Raw genomic sequence first — 15,699 nt, 5'->3', positions numbered from 1 at the left:
GGGACAGACGGGAGGTGACAGCACCAGCCCTCTGACTGCTGCTGATAAATTGATCTCCTCCACCCGGGTGAGGTGTGTGCCCCTTTCCTCCTTCCTTCTGACTAGCTTTTGCCCCAGGCAGGGCCTGTCTCATAAGCTGGTGTCTCTGGTCCTGTCAGTAAGGTTCGGGGTCACCCTGGGGCCACTCCTACCACACAGTCTATACCCCAAGGCGGCCAATGGTCCACCCTTCCTTCCCTTCTTTCTCTGGTCCTGTTCCATCGGTTGCCCTCTCTGAGGGCCTCTGTCCATCTCTTCCTGACCCAGACCCAAGTGGGGTCCTCAGATGCAGCGGAGATCAGAGAAGAGGCTGTCTTGAAGCGGAGCTGCGTCTGCAAGAGAGGGCATCAGGAACCCACAGTGCCCACGCGGGCAGGGAGCCAGTGGATGACTGCCCCTCACTCCCGCCTGCACGGCAGCAGGGTGGCGAGTGGCTCCGGAGGGGCCAGTGGAGACCCCTCCCACCCCCCCAGCCCACATGGGCAGCACAGGCAGGACACCAAGGCCAGTGTGGGCGGGGCCAGGGACGTCTCCAGAAGGGACATGGTGAGCACGCTGCCAGCCGGCATGTCACTCGTCCCTGCTGTGAGGACTGGAAAAGCTGACCGCATCCTTAATTGCAGAAGCCGGAGGTGGCGGGACTTCATCTTCCCGTCAGGGCAGGAGAAGGTCTCCCGGGAGGAGGAGGTGACATCTGAGGTTGGTCGGAGGCTGTGAGGAATTCAGCCCAGACACTGCTCTGTAAACCGGTTTCTTTGAAAACATGGCGGGTCCCCTTTTCTCAGCCTTCAATCTGCACGTTTTTAAAAATCCTCCGAGGGAACTGTGTCTGAAGAGAGAGGACACGTTTCCCGGCGTTTCCTGAGACTGACGGTGCACTTAGAGCAGACCAAGAGGATGCACTCCTGGTTTGCAGACGAGGACAGACACAGGTGTTTATACTCTTTGGCAGCTGCAGGTACATAAATACTCCTTTTTGCCTTAAACTCAGGGGCTTGTTTTGCTCTTTGTGCTGCAGCAGCACCCCAGTGGCTATTCCTGTGCTTGGCATCAATCGCAGTGCAGAGGGCAGGCTCCTTAAGTGGCCCCTCCGTCGGTGGGCACCTGGATATGTCCGGGGAAGAGAAATGCCCCCGGCGGAGCAGCCAAGGTGCTCTCTGCTGCTCTATTACAGCTGAGCTCCGGGCAGCAGCAGGCTGCTAACGGACGAGTCCCACCGCCCTTGCTGGAGGAGGGAGCTCTCTGACAGACACAGGTCCGCGGGCAGGCCTTGTGTGTGCTTTTACCTCCCTTGTCATTGAAGCCATTGTGTGGCTGCCATTTCCCAAGCCGGCTCTAATTGTAATATTCTAGGCTGGTGACCCAACCTCTTCTTTGCTGCTTATGTTTTCTGGCTTAAGCGGATTCCACCAGCTTTTGCCCATGACCTGGGCCCAGGGCGTTCCCACAGCAGCGGGTTTCTGGGTGGGTGGTCCCCCTGCCTCGGCGGTGTGACCTGCCTGTGCTTTGCCCACCCAGCTGAGCTGCCACGGTGCCTCCTCTCTGCAGGTGGCCTCTCAGGACATGTCCCCCAGGGAGCCCCACCTGGGAGCGGGTCGCTGTAGAGACGCGGCCTGTCACTCCAGGTGACTTAATCAGTGTGGAAAGGCCGGCTGGACGCCATCTGTTGGTTTTCTGCCTCCCAACACAAATGCTCTTCAAGTGGTGGTGACCTGATGTGGACTCTCAAAGAAAGGCCTTTTGATCCCCGGCTGGGATGCCTGTCCCCGCATGCTCCCGGCTGCCTCCCTGTGGAACTGTGGCGCCCAGCCGCCCGGCCAGGCCTCTGCTGGGAGGCAGCTGACCTAAAAGTGATGTTATTTTTTTTTTAACTTGGGTTTTAGTACCTAGAGCAATAATATTTTCAGCTGGTTATTGAGGCTGATTAGTGAGTCTGTTTGGTTAAATAGAGCCGCCCTCACAGAGGTATTTTGGGACAGAGCAAATCCAGGGTTCTGCATGGGATTGAGTTACCCCAAAAGGTGGTCTGGGCCTTGCAAAGCAGTCTGGGTAAATTCCCATGGTGCCAGACCACTAGCGGGGTGTCCAGGGCAGCAGGCACTGGGTGCTTCTCCTCACTCTAGGGAAAGGGTGGTCAGTTGTGCTCTGGACTCAGCCCCCAGCCTTGTCGCTTGCTAGCTCTATTGTATTTGAACAGGTTAGACTTGGCCTCTAAGAGCCTCAGTTTCTTCATCTGTGAATTGGGAGTAACAATACCTTCCTTGTAGGATGAGTCTGATCTTTTCAATACCATGTGGAGTTGTGTGTTCACTTGTGTATCAGCTTTGGGGGAGTGTCGGGGAGCACAGAGGGAGAAAGTAACAGGAAAAACTCAAGGAGAAAGAGCTACCTTCTCTCCTTCATTGGTCTTAAGGCCTCATTCATCAAACCAAAGCATTGAGAAATGAACAATCCTACAGGGCTCATCCTCATGGTGAGGAGGCGTTGCCCCCTGGAGAGAGAAGTGTGGAGGCAGGGGGGCCCGGTGGAGTCAGGTAGATGTGCCACGCTTCTGTGCTGGCCCTGCCGCGACCAGCTGTGGGACCTGAGGCCAGCGCTCCACCTCTCTGAGCCTCGGTGCCCAGCTCTGTGAAGTGAAAGGGTCGAATTCCTTCCAGAACTGCCACCCTCTAGTCCTGTGATTCAAATGAGCATAGTGTCAGTGTCTCTTCCTTGGAGAAAAACCATCAACACTGTCAGAAAACTCACTTGCTCTGTACAGAAATGTGCCTGGCTGCCTCTGGGGGCCTTCCAAGTGTTGCCCACACTTCCTCCTTCTTGGGAGGGTCCCCTAGACACTGGGTTGAGAGGTTGCCTTGAGCTGGGCCAGAAGGTCTGGAGCATATAACCCCACAGCAAGAAGGACAGGGAAGGAGTTTCAGCCGGTCTGTGCCGATGCTATTGTCTCTGTGTCTTTTGAAACAGCTATACTCTTGGACCATGACTGACAAATCATCGGGTGGTAGATGTTGTAGTGGTTATAAACAATGTGCAATTAGCTCCCTTGTCTGAGCGAGAAAGGCAAGCTTCCCCAGGCTTTCTGTTAACTAACTCCAGGCCTTTCATCTGCTTGGCCCATGCTCAGGGGTCAGTGAAGGAGCCCCTCGCAGGTCAGGGGAAAGAAAGAGGCCCACCTTTCAGAGGCCCCACCTTTTTTAGAGCCGGGTCCCGCTGGCTTCTTCTGCGATCTGGAATCCCACATTCCTTGGTGTAATTGAGAAACAGCTCTGGGTTTAGAGGTCCAGGACCCAGCTCTGCCACCTCTCCTGAAGGACTCGGGGCCACTCCGCTGACCAGCCCCCGCCGCCCCCGCCGCTCTGCACATGCGGGTGAAGGGGTGTGTAATGGTGACCCCTGCGCCCCACATCTCTGTGGGGCTCTTTGGAGGTTCAGATGAGAGCATCTGAAAAAACCTCTGGATGTAAGCTGTAAGCTGAAAAGCTGCAAAGGTAAGGCATCCACCCCTGTTATTGTCTTCCCTTGCAAGGTGTAATAATAGCAATGGTGATCATTACGACAACTGTTAGTTGAGTGTTTATTATGTGCCCAGCTCTGGGCCAGGAGCTTTAACAATTGCTAGCTACCTGAACACCCTGTATAAGTCAGTGCATTTCCCGGTGCATTTTACGGGGGTGACGCAATCGCCTAAGGTCATGCAGCTTGCAGGTCTGAGTGACCTAAGGCAGCCTCTCGGGGTGGGCCTTCCAGCTTGGTGGCCTGTTATTTTCCAGTGACTTCCTTTGATTTATCTCTGTTGGTGGTTCTCAGCCCCAGCTTCCTGGCATCTCAACCCCAGCTGCCTGGATGCCCGCCCTCTGTCGCCAGAAGGTCTGACGTGGTGTGTGGTGGGGGGGCCCAAGCACCAGCATCTGCTCCCCGGGGGATCCTGACGTGCAGCCCGGAAAGAGAGCCGCTGTCCTGAGCACGTGTCCACGCTGGGGCAGAGTGGGCCGCATGGGACATTGGGTCTCCTGCCCTCTCTGGGCCTCAGCTCCCTGCCCTGTAGGGAGGAGGGGATTGGCCCGGTGACCTCCAGGGTGTCTTCTCCAGGGACCTCAAAGGTTTGTCATTATAAGAAGCTCATGAGCAGACCTCATTGTTCTTTCCCTTCTTCTGTTTCAGGCAGAATATGAAGTTACTCCAGATGAAAAACTGGGAGAAAAAGGGAAGGAAATTATGACCAAGTACCTCACCCCAAAGGTAAGAGGCTGCCCAAAGCCCGCACACAGCAGGAGGACTGGGAGACCTGACCCCGAAATATGGACCCCCAGATCTGCGCCGGGCCGGGTAGAGAGCTGTGACGCCCGCGGCTGCGCTTGGTCCCCGAGTGCCCACGCCGGGCAGGGCCGAGACGGGCGGGCCAGGCCGGGCCAGCAGGGGTGGCTGGGAGGGGCCGGGGTGGCGGGGAAGGGTTTGGGGGTGATGGGAGGGGAGGGGTGGCGGGGAAGGGTTTGGGGGTGATGGGAGGGGAGGGGTGGCTAGAGCTCTGTTGGCAGAGGCAGTATCAGCTGAACATTTAACAATGCAGAGTGTTCTGAAGTCGGTTCTGAATATACTGAGGGTGAGGGGCTGCCCTGACCCCTCCTCAGGGGCGCCCCCTCATGGCTGAAGGAAGACAGGCAGCGCCACCTACATGCCCTCCTCCCCTGGCATCCTGGCAGCCTTGGTTCCCTGGAGCTTGTGTCTTCCTCCCCCCGAATCTGACAGATAAATCTACGTTGGAGAGCCTGGCCTGGGCACGGGGGTCCTAGTCCCACCCCTTCCACCCACGCGGTCCTGTCCCCACACTGGGCCTCAGATCCCCTTTCTGAAAAGAGACCCACCCTGCCAGGCCCACCTCCCGGGGGCCTCGAGGCCTGAGATGAGAGCTGCATGCAGACAGCTTTGGGGTGTCCTGCACCCGGTGGGCCAGCGTTGGCTTTATCCTCACTCAGGACCTGGACACTGTGGGCACTAGGCCCCCAGGAAGGGTGCTCCTCACATCCCGGGCTGCAGGTGGATTAACGTCACCATCGCCTGTGTGACAGGGTCCTGGCTGTCTGTCCTTCCACACACAGTGTGGCAGAGGTGGCAACACACAGGCACGCAGGTCAGGAAACTGCACCACCCGTAACTTACCCTGAGACCTTAGTCTTTCTCTGCCCGGGCCTCGGCGTTCTTTACGGTAAAATGAGTGAGGCTTGGCCAGATGATCTCAGAGGGTCCCTGAAAACTGGACAGCCACAGACTGTCCTCTCCATGCCCCCACTGAGGGAAGGGCACGTGATTCACAAGACCAGAACCAAACAATGAGAAGCAGAAGGTGGGAGAAGCTTCCAGGCAGGTGGGTGGGGTCATGCCACTGAGACAGAGACTCCCAGGATGCGACACTGAGCCCCTGAAGAGAGGCAGCCCCTGGCCCACCTAAGAGTATTAATCAGTTGATCCTTACTTAGTTTGACTCAGAGGCGCTGACCTCCTGCCACCCGGGGGCGCTAACCCCACGGCCCGTGCCCATTGGTGATTGTGCTAAGGCTAAAGGCAATGAAGCCGGTGCTGCAGTCACTCGGGTGGACTTCCGCCCAGGAGATAGGTGGGACTGAGGACGGGAGTGTCCATGTCACCTGCATCAGCTCCTCCAGCCACAGCGGGGCTGCTGAAAGCCTGCATCCCCCTCGTGAAGACATTCAGGTGACATGAGGGCTTTAAACCCACAGTAGTACCTTCACCCCAGGGCTGTAGGAACGGCAGCTCACTGGCTAAGCGCCTGCTGGGAGCTAGAGCCACCAAGAGCGCTGTGACGGTTCCATCCTCCCAGAGATGGGAGTCAGCCCACTCATTCACAGGCAGCTGCGCGGCCTGGGAGAGGGGAACTGGCTGCGGGCGCAGCTAAAGGAACCCCGACTGCCCTTGGCTTTGCCCGTCCAGCTCTCCAACCCACCCCTTCAGGGCTGCCCTCCCGTTTGGGCTTCCTCTGGACAGTGCAATGCATCTAGCATGAATTGTGGACCCACTGTGTGTTGGCGCCATCTCACTTAGTCCTTGCTGTCACCGCGTGATGTGATTCTGTGGGCTCCACCTTACAGGGAGGACGAGGAGGCTCAGGAGGGGCTGTCACTGTCCCAGGTCACACAGCAGGCATTGAACCCAGGGCAGGGTGACCCAGAGCCCTGGGTCCTGTGTGGTGTGCTGTTTCCCACCTCTGCCCCCTCGCGGCCCTCACCGCCCCTGCCGCCCCCATCCGTGTGTCTGCCGGCCGGGCTGATCTCAGCGAGGTGAAGTGGTTGGTTGCCCAGCTGCTCTGGCGCCTTCTGCCTCCCTCTCTGCTCACAGACCCCAGCCCGGACCCTGCAGGCCTCTCTGCCCTGCGCAGTACTGCCTCCGTCTCCCGCAGGGTGGGGCCCAGCCTGCCCGGCAGCTTAGACAGTTTTATAAGAGCCTCAGAGCCTGCCAGCACCCCCTTAGGTGCTCCTCAGTGCTGAAAATCTAACCCGCACCATATGTTACACCCAGGGCCTGAGGGAGAGGGTCGAAGTGGTCCCGCAGGCCGGCTGTTTTCCGACAGTAAATTTTGCATTACTTTCCCAGCCCTTCCTGTGGTTGCTCTCTGCGGCCTGTGTCCCTTCTCAGTCCTGCAGACGCCCCAGGTGCTGGGAGCCAGGGACTGGAAGAGGGGCTGAGCTCGTGGGGACAGCCCCCAGAGCCACTGTCCCCAAGCCCACATTGTCCTTACCGTAGGCCCTCTCAACATGCAGCTTAGCTGTCTGCTCCAAGGACCATTTGCCAAAGGGTGGGCCACAGGACACTGGTCATTTGAGAGGCTCTGAGAACAAAACATCTCCGTGGTCAATTATGCGTGCTGCCTCTCCCCCTTGTAAAGGTTCGCCTGCTGTGTGAGCATATTAAAGGCTCTCAGAAGACCTGCAATAAAGAAACCTGTTTACCTATTCACAAAATATATATTTCCCAAACTTGTAGGACCATACAACCTTTTATTCTTTTTTTTTTTTTGTACTTTTCTGAAGCTGGAAACGGGGAGGCAGTCAGACAGACTCCAGCATGCGCCCAACTGGGATCCACCTGGCACTCCCACCAGGGGAAGATGCTCTGCCCATCTTGGGGCGTCGCTCTGTTGCAACCAGAGCCATTCTAGCACCTGAGGCAGAGGCCATGGAGCCATCCCCAGCGCCCGGGCCATCCCTGCTCCAATGGAGCCTTGGCTGCGGGAGGGGAAGAGAGAGACAGAGAGGAAGGAGAGGGGGAGGGGTGGAGAAGCAGATGGGCGCTTCTCCTGTGTGCCCTGGCCGGGAATCGAACCCGGGACTCCCGCACGCCAGGCCGACGCTCTACCACTGAGCCAACTGGCCAGGGCCCAACCTTTTATTCTTTTTCAAATTTTTCATCCTTCTGACTATTTCTTGGACTGTAGAACACATCCGAGGGTCTTCACAACCTGGCCTCCTCTGGCTCCCACATCCTTTCTGCTGTTCCCTCTTGTCCATTGTCATCCTGGGCTGCCGCCAGGCCACTTCCCAGTCTCGTCCTGACATCTTCACTACACTGTTTCGTTCAGGCTGTTCCCTGCAAGGCCCCCTATCTGGCATGTGGGGCCCCTACTCCGTCTTTCTCTCTGTGTCCCCGCTCTGCCTGACACCTCCGGCCGCACGGAGCCTCTCTGCCTCCGGTCAGAGGTCACCGCCTCTCCCTGGGTGGGTTCTGAGAGCAATGCTCAGTTGTGTTTCTGGGGTCCACATAGTCGGCGCTTCCATGGTTTGGTGGAGGGTTCTGAGGCCCCCACCTTGCAGAGGGAGAGACAGCATATCGACAAGTTGGTCGAATGCAGTGTAATGGAGCTGTGCAATAGAGGGCGTGTGGCTCGTGAGAAGCTGTCCCTAAACCATCCTGGCGGGCAAGCTGGGGAGGCTTCTCGGAGGTGGTGTGGCTGGGTCACATCTGAAAATGAGGAGGAGGAGGAGGAGGGGGAGGAAGCCAGGTACAGATGAAAGGAAAGGAGAGGGCCTTTCATGGGTTCTCAGCTGGGGACCCCCCCCCCCCAGGATGTCCTATTCGGCGGTGCATGGCGATATTTTTGATGGACACATTTGGGAGGATGTGCTACTAGCACTGAATTGACACGGGCCAGGGTTACTCTTGAGTATCCAACAATGCACAGGGTGGCCCCACCACAGAGAATGATCAGGCCCCAAGTGTCACTGGTGCCGAGGTTGAGAAGCCCTGGTATAGACGTGGGAAGGGTGCGGGAGGTCAGTTCTGTGGGAGCGGAAGGTAGGGGACGCCATGCTGGGAACTTGGACACCATCCCAGGGGCCGTGCGAGCCACTAGGGCTGTGCATGCCGTTCGCAGTTTGGGATGATCCCTCTGACCACACGGAGGAGAAAGGGGAGCGGGAGAGACCAGAGACAGGAGACCGTCCGGGGGCCTGCCGCAGGAGCCGGGCGGGGACCCAGGCCGTGGGGATGGCGGAGTGGGTGCGGGTGCCCAGGAAGGGCAGAGAGCACAGGATGAGGGCCACTGCTGTAGGCAGCAAGGTGGCCAGCTCAGTGGGCAGAGGTGATGGCTTCTGCCGTCTCTGGGTGTCCCCTGCCCCAGCCCAGTGCGAGACATGTGGCGCTCATTCATGGCCAGCTGGTTTGATTGAGGCAGTGAGGGGGCTTCTTCCAGGGGGCCCTCACCTTTCCTGCCTCGTTTCTCTTTCTGGGGAGCTGAATGTGGCTGACCTGTGTCCCCCAGTGTCTGACTTGGTGTGTTTGCTGGGAGTTTGGCTGGAAAGTCCCTGCTCAAAGTCAAAGCTTAAGCCCAGAGCTGTATTCCCGACTTCCGTGGGATGGTGCTCTTCAAACTCTGCCCCAAGAGGCGAAGTCCGCTACTTGGACGCTGATTAGAGTCCTGCGGCAGTTGCCCATACATACCGGCTTCGCTCTGGGGGCTGTTAGAAATCGCAGCCGGGCTGGGCTTTGGAATGGGCCAACAGCTGTTGGACGTGTAACACAGAGGCAGCCCAATGCTGTGAGGAGGTGTTTTAGAACCGGGTAGACCTGAGCTGGGAGCCAGACTTGTCCTCTTTTAGCTGTGTGACCTTGGGGACGTTACTTAACCTCTCTGTGTCGCAGGTCACTCCTCTGCCGAGTGGGCAGGGTAGTGGTGGGGGTGATTAATACCAGTGAGCACAGAACCCCGGAGCTGGGACATATTAGACACTCGCTCAGCGGTGGCTGTCATCTGACGTCCCTTTCCTTTGTCTGTGCTTTCAAAATCAGGCTGTTGAATGAGGAAATCACTCAGACATGAACTCCAGCTGTGGGGTTGTGAGAGGCCAGGGAGGGGTCCGGAGGCCCCCCAGCCACAAAGGGCTAGCCAGAGCGGCCGGACGCATTAAAAGGCAATGCATTAGTCAAGATGATTAATGCTGGCAGCCACAAGAAACAAACCCAGACCTCAGGGGCTTTACAGGACGGAGATTTCCTTCTCCTGCACAACCGGATTGGGTCTCCGACTCTCCCTGGTGAAGACCAGGGGTCTTGGCTTCTTTTTTGGCTCCACCATCTTGAAGATGTTCTCGCATGGTCTGCACCAGGGGGGATGGGAAGGGTGATGGAGGAGACACATGAGCCTTAACCGCCTTGGCCCAGAGTGACACGTCACTTCCTCCCCCGGTCCTTTGGCCCATGAGGGAAGCTGGGGCAGCCAGGGGAGCACGTGCAGTATTGCCTCCTCCCTGTGGTCTCATCCCCCGGCCCCCACGCTGAGCACACCGTCTGTGTGGCAGGCTAGTCTCTGGAGCTGGTGAGGTAGCCGCGGGCACGGCTTGTCCTATAGATACTCAGGCTTCTGTCCTATAGACTTCTCAGCTCAGAGAAGGCGCCCAGGGCCCCCGATGGAATCCGACATGTGCTGGGCTCTGTCGAGACCCAGACTGCTCACCTTCCAGGTATGCCTGCGGATCAGAAGTGACACAGGTGACAGGTGTTCAGGGCCAGGTTTGCTCTGAGCCGGGAAATATTGATAATAACAAGAAGTGACCCTGAAAACAGTATTCTATACTGTGATTATTCCCCACGACCGACCTCATTTTTTAAATTACTAGCTTTACAGGAATATAACTCACATACTATAGAACTCACCCTTTTAAAGTACACAGTTCAGTGGTTTGTGAAATGTGCGGAGTTGTACAGCATCACCATTGTTTGACCCCAGGAGGTTTTATCTCCCCCTGTCCCTAGAAGCTCTGTCCCCATTAGTGGCCACTCCCCATCCCCTCTCCTCCTCACCCCCGGCCACCACTAACGTACTCTCTCTTTTCTGTGGTCTGGGTATGTCATAGAAACAGAATTGTACAATGTGTGCACTTCTGGGACCGCCTTCTCTCACCTGGCGTGTCTTCAGGGCTCTCAGGGTCCGTCTGTGCCGTCGCATGCATCAGCATGCCACTCCTTTCTGTGGCTGAGAAACACCCCGTCATGTGGACACACCACACTGTGCTTATCTTCTCATCCACTGACGGGTACTTGGGTCGTCTCCCCTTCTTAGCTATCAAGAAGAATGCTGCGATGAACATTCCCGTGCAGGTGTTTGGATGGACGCATTTTCATTTCTTTTGGGCGTATACTTGGGAGTAGAATTGAAGGTCGTCTGGTAGCTTGATGTTTATTTATTTTTTTTCAGAGACAGAGAGTCAGAGAGAGGGATAGATAGGGACAGACAGGAATGGAGAGAGATGAGAAGCATCAATCATCAGGTTTTTTTTGCGACACCTTAGTTGTTCATTGATTGCTTTCCAATATGTGCCTTGACCGCAGGCCTTCCGCAGACCGAGTAACCCCTTACTCAAGCCAGTGACCTTGGATCCAAGCTGGTGAGCTTTGCTCAAACCAGATGAGCCTGCGCTCAAGCTGGCGACCTCGGGGTCTCGAACCTGGGTCCTCTGCATCCCAGTCCGACGCTCTATCCACTGCGCCACCACCTGGTCAGGCTGGTAGCTTGATGTTTAATCATGTGGGGACGTGCCAGACTGTTTTCAAAGTGCCTGTGCCTTTTGGACCCCCCCCCCCAATAGTATTTGAAGGGTCCAATCTCTCTACAGCCTCCCCACTGGGTATTTTCTGCCTTTTCTATTTTATCCGTCCTAGCCCTAGTGGGTGTGAAGTGGTATCTCCTTGTGGTTTTAATTTGCATTTCCCTAATGACAAATGATGCTGAGCAGCTTTTCGTGTGCTTATCGGCCATTTGTATATCTTCTTTGGAGAAATGTCCATTTAAATCCTTCGCCTGCTTTTTAATTGGACTGTTTATCTTCTTAATGTTCAATTTTAAGAGTTCTTTGTACGTTCCAGATACATGATTTGCGGATATTTTCTCCCATTCTGTGGGCTTTTTACTTTCTTAGTGGTGTCCTTTGAAGCATAAGGATTTCATATTTTTATGAAATTCAGATTCATTTTTGTGACTTGTTTTTAAATGACTTGTTTTTACTTTATCTTATCTGTCCTTGCGATAAGGTCCAGATTGGGGGGGGGGCAGGGAGTATATGGGGACACAGTAAACACATCAGTGCACAGTGAATCTGTCTTCCTCTGGAGAACCAAAGAAATAGTAGGGCCAGATCTGATCCTTCAGGAATATTCCAGCCCTTCTCCCTGTTGGCGTGACAGTGTTCTTGAGTCCCTCTGTGTCCAGCACCGCAGTGGCGTCTTACACACCTGCTCTTGGGTCTTCCCGGCAGCTCCCTGAGATGGGTATCAGTGTACCCATTTTACAGATCAGGCAGCTGAGGCAAGGGGGGGAAGCGGCCAGTTTAGAACAGTGGGGGCCAATTTGAGGGGAACCCTGGAGGACCCTGCGTTGGCAGCGGTGTCCATAGGGCACCTTGCTGTGGTTCATTTTAATCAGGCCTGTGAGTGACCGTGCTGGGTCACCGGTTTTGAGCTGCGCCACCCCAATCACTATGGCCTGGCAGGGGGCACCAGTGGGGTCCAGGGGACGCTCAGGCCTGGTGGAGGGCACCGCTGAAAGGGCCCGCGAAGGCTGCTTCTAACAATGAGGCGGACAGGCGTGTTGGGTCAGGCTCCTGACGTGGAGCCCAGGTGCCCTGTGGGACACTGGGAATGTCCCAGGCAGGCGGCCCTTAGAGGGCTTTCCTTGCTGAGGGTCTGCGGGCAGGATGTTCTCTGGGCCCTCCACAGCCGCACGCCTCTCTGTTTTTATAACAATGATAGGGTAAAGCAGGGAAGTTTGTTCTTGTTAAGGGGGAAATTACCCATCAGCCCGAGTTCCTGCACAAAAGCACTCTATTCGTAGTGCTTAAAAAGTAAAGAGCTGGAATGAAAGGAAATAATAATTGCTCTAAGATCCCCTTTCTTTGGACTCCCGGCTCACAATGTCACTTCACTGGGGTGTCCCCCTCCTCAGCCAGGCAGCAGCGTGGGGGTCTGAGCCAGCCCGAGAAGGCTGCCTCTCGGCGGGGGACATTTGCGGCCTCTGGGGCAGTCAGCAGCTCCAGTCCTTGTCCCTGGCTTACAGGGAACCCCGGTTCTGCCACTTCCGGGCTGTGCATCTGTGGAGCCTCAGTTTGCCCATCCGAGTGTGGTGGTGATAACAATGATGTGCACAAGGCTCACAGCTGCCCCTCATCCTCAAAGCACTTTCACAGGTTTTGCTCTAACTGCACGCCACCCTTATAATTATTTATATAACATTTTTCTTTACACCCACCCATCTTTTAACTGAAAATAAAATGAGCTTGAAAAGGAAACTTTGTGTCAGGAATATATCCGGAAAACCAGTATTGACTTGTCATACATAAAGATGACAAATAACTGACATTGAACTCTAACTAAATACCCTTTGGCTCACTTAAGGCTCTGAGCCTGAAGCCTCTTTTCTTTGATTAAGGGAGGTTGGCAAGATGGCGGCACCACGCTGGGCCTTTCTTCTTGAGGCTGGGAGGCTTGAGGATTTCTAAGGGGTTACCTTTTTTACTGAGTGAGTCAATATTATTGATTTGTGTCCCAAACCTCCAAAGACCACCTCATCATCTTTGGGCAATGCTGGGGTAACTACCTACTTCCCGGCTATGAGGCACTCTAGAAATGCTGACTTGTTGGAAGACTGCCACCTGGAGCCAAGAGCACTGGACTAGGAGTCAGGCTTGTCTCCACGATCTCCCTTTCTGGGCTCTGCGACCTTAGGGTTGCTGACCAAGCCTTGGTCTCCAAGGAGACCCAAGGCACAGAATATGGGGGCTCAGGCCAGCCCCGCTGTTCCAAGTGCCTGCCCCCTCCTCCGTGGGGTTTGGGCTTCCAGCCACTGGCCCTGGACCCACTTTCCACCTCTGCTAAGATGGCTTGGTCCTTGTCTGTCTCCCAGCACCCAGGACAGCATTTCCGTCCTGTTGTCACTGAATCCGGTGAGCTTGGAGCCCACCTTTGCTTGAGCCCCCGAGCTGGGCTGGGAGAGCAGCTGGCTGTGCACCTTGACTCTGCCCAGTTCCAGCCACAGCACTACAAGAAGCCTGCAGGGTGGGAAGAGGCCTGAAACCTTGAGAAAGGGGCGGACTCCCTGGAGTTTTCTCAAGGGCAGGGGCGAGCAGGCAGAGGCTGGCCTTTCCTCTTCCATTTTTGGGAGCATCCGAGAGAGGAAGTCAAAACAAATAAAGCCACACTTGGGCTCACAAGCTGTCCTAGAGCAAGACAGAAGAGAGGTAGCATTTATTGAGCAACTACTGTGTGCCTGGAGCTTCATGTTCCATGCTTAACTCAAATCTCCTAACAACCAGCTGAGATGATGAGAAAAGGGGACTCGGAGAGGTAAGGTAATTGCCCAGGCACACCCAGCTAGGACCAGGGCAGGGAGCCGAACCCCAGCCCGACTCTGTCCTCACACCCGGGCCGTGGCTTTCCCGTGGGTGCAGTGAGGAGGGAGGTTGGCCAGAGGCCGTCTGGGAGGTCCCTCCCACTCGAACCATTGCTAATAATGACAAACCCTGGAGTCCCAGGAGCAGATCTCTCTCTCTGGCAAACACTGGGCTGTCTTCTCAAAAGTTAGAGACAAAATTGCCCCCAGATCAGCCTCCCAGGCGCTTCACGGACGGGTGGGCCCAGGAGGACAGGCGGGCTGGACTGAGGGTGTGCGTGCTAGGCAGTCCCTCCTGGCCCTGCCCAGCTGCTGGCCCTGAACCTGGGCGTCAGCTCCCACTCTGCACTGCGTGCTTAGCGTTTTCTCGTGTCCCGGTCTTCCTACGCAGCCCTTTAAGCGACTGTGTCATTGTCCTTCAAAGAGACATCCTTTTTTTTCTCCCCCAACCTTTCCTGGAAAACAGATTCTCTTTGCCCGAAGCCTGATTTTTTTCCAGCTCCTCCTGACGTCGTTCTGGAGACTGCGTGCCAGCTGGGGCTCCTCACGCAGGCTGAGCGTGCCCGTCTGGGTCCCGTTTCCTTTCTCGTGACCTTCCAGGTCAGAAAACTGGGCGTTCCTTTGATGCCGGTGGAGCCAGCTCTGCTCCGCCCCATCCCGTCCTGGGAGTGGATAGTGTTCCTGCCCAGATCCCCTCTCCTTGGAGTAGTGGGCCACGGGCTTCCTGAGGACGCTCCTCGCCCCCAGCTGTGCCCTGGGCAGGCAGTGACTGGTCCCTGGTGCCTCTGCTGGGCCCATTCTCTCTGTGGCCTGACAGGTGGGCCTTGGGCAGAGAGAGGCCATCATGGTGGGGGGTTGAATTTCCTGGCTTTTAGGAGATGCCTGCCCCTCCTTCACTCCCAAGCCCCATGGAATGAAATCCTCACCAGAGAAAAAAATCTCCCAAGGCCAAGATATTTCCAACACAGTTTCAAAGGGAAGACGTTTTGGACGCCGTGGAATGGGAGGGTGTTCTGGGAGATGGAAAGTTGGCTCACCGCACTCTCGCCTCTCACGCGCGAGGAATGAGGGACCACTCCCGCCGCTGTGAGCATCCCCGCACCCCAGCCCTTCGGCCCGAGTGCCACGTGAGAACGCCCTGCGTGTGGCCGCACTGACCCAGAGCAAAGCTGGCTGCACTCGAGCCACTTGCCAGAAACAGCCCACGTCTCCTGTCCCGAGAGTGGCTCCCCGCCTGCGCAAACAGCGTGTCACCTCCTGTCGCACACTTCAGCCGCGGGTCGTGACCGGGATTATCGCATTGACAGAGCCCAGCTGGCCCCCACTCCCTCCCTCTCCAGGCACGTTTCGGTTTGCTAATTATCGTTTTTGCTTTTGACGTAAACAGCCAAGGTCTGGGTCAGGGCTGCCTGTGTGTTTTCTGTTCTTTTTCATTAAAGTTGCCCAGACCTCGGGGGCCCTGGTTGGATTCTGCCAGGGCTCGAAAATGTCCTCTCCCTTCCTGACTTCTAAAAGTCCTTCATCCCGATTTCTGCAAAACCACTTGAGCAGCAAAGGAAATTCGGGTCAGAATCTTGCAAGCCCCAAACCGCTTTTCCTTCTTGAAGGGTTTTGGTTATTTCTCCAGGGCTGTGTTCTCTACTTGACTGACTTAGGGAATGTGACAGCTTGTGACCTAGGGTGGCCAGTGAGCAGGGGACACCATGGGAAAGCACTGGAAGCCCCTCAACTCAGCATCTCCTGGCCTCATGCCGCCCCCCCCCCCCGTGATC

The 15,699-nt window shown here is 56.2% G+C and overlaps 1 protein-coding gene across 1 annotated transcript in view; it reads left to right on the top strand.

The window, feature by feature from the left end:
* Positions 1–15,699, top strand: part of GRK5 (G protein-coupled receptor kinase 5) — a 207,597-nt gene that overhangs the window by 155,460 nt on the left and 36,438 nt on the right. Inside the window, exon 4 of the mRNA XM_066355796.1 lies at positions 4,201–4,278. Within this exon, the coding sequence (XP_066211893.1) occupies positions 4,201–4,278 (78 nt within the window). The remainder of the gene's footprint in view (positions 1–4,200; positions 4,279–15,699) is intronic.

Source organism: Saccopteryx leptura, chromosome 13, assembly GCF_036850995.1.
Source record: "Saccopteryx leptura isolate mSacLep1 chromosome 13, mSacLep1_pri_phased_curated, whole genome shotgun sequence".
In the NCBI taxonomy this organism is placed as follows: domain Eukaryota; kingdom Metazoa; phylum Chordata; class Mammalia; order Chiroptera; family Emballonuridae; genus Saccopteryx; species Saccopteryx leptura.
This window is presented reverse-complemented; position numbering and strand designations above follow the sequence as displayed.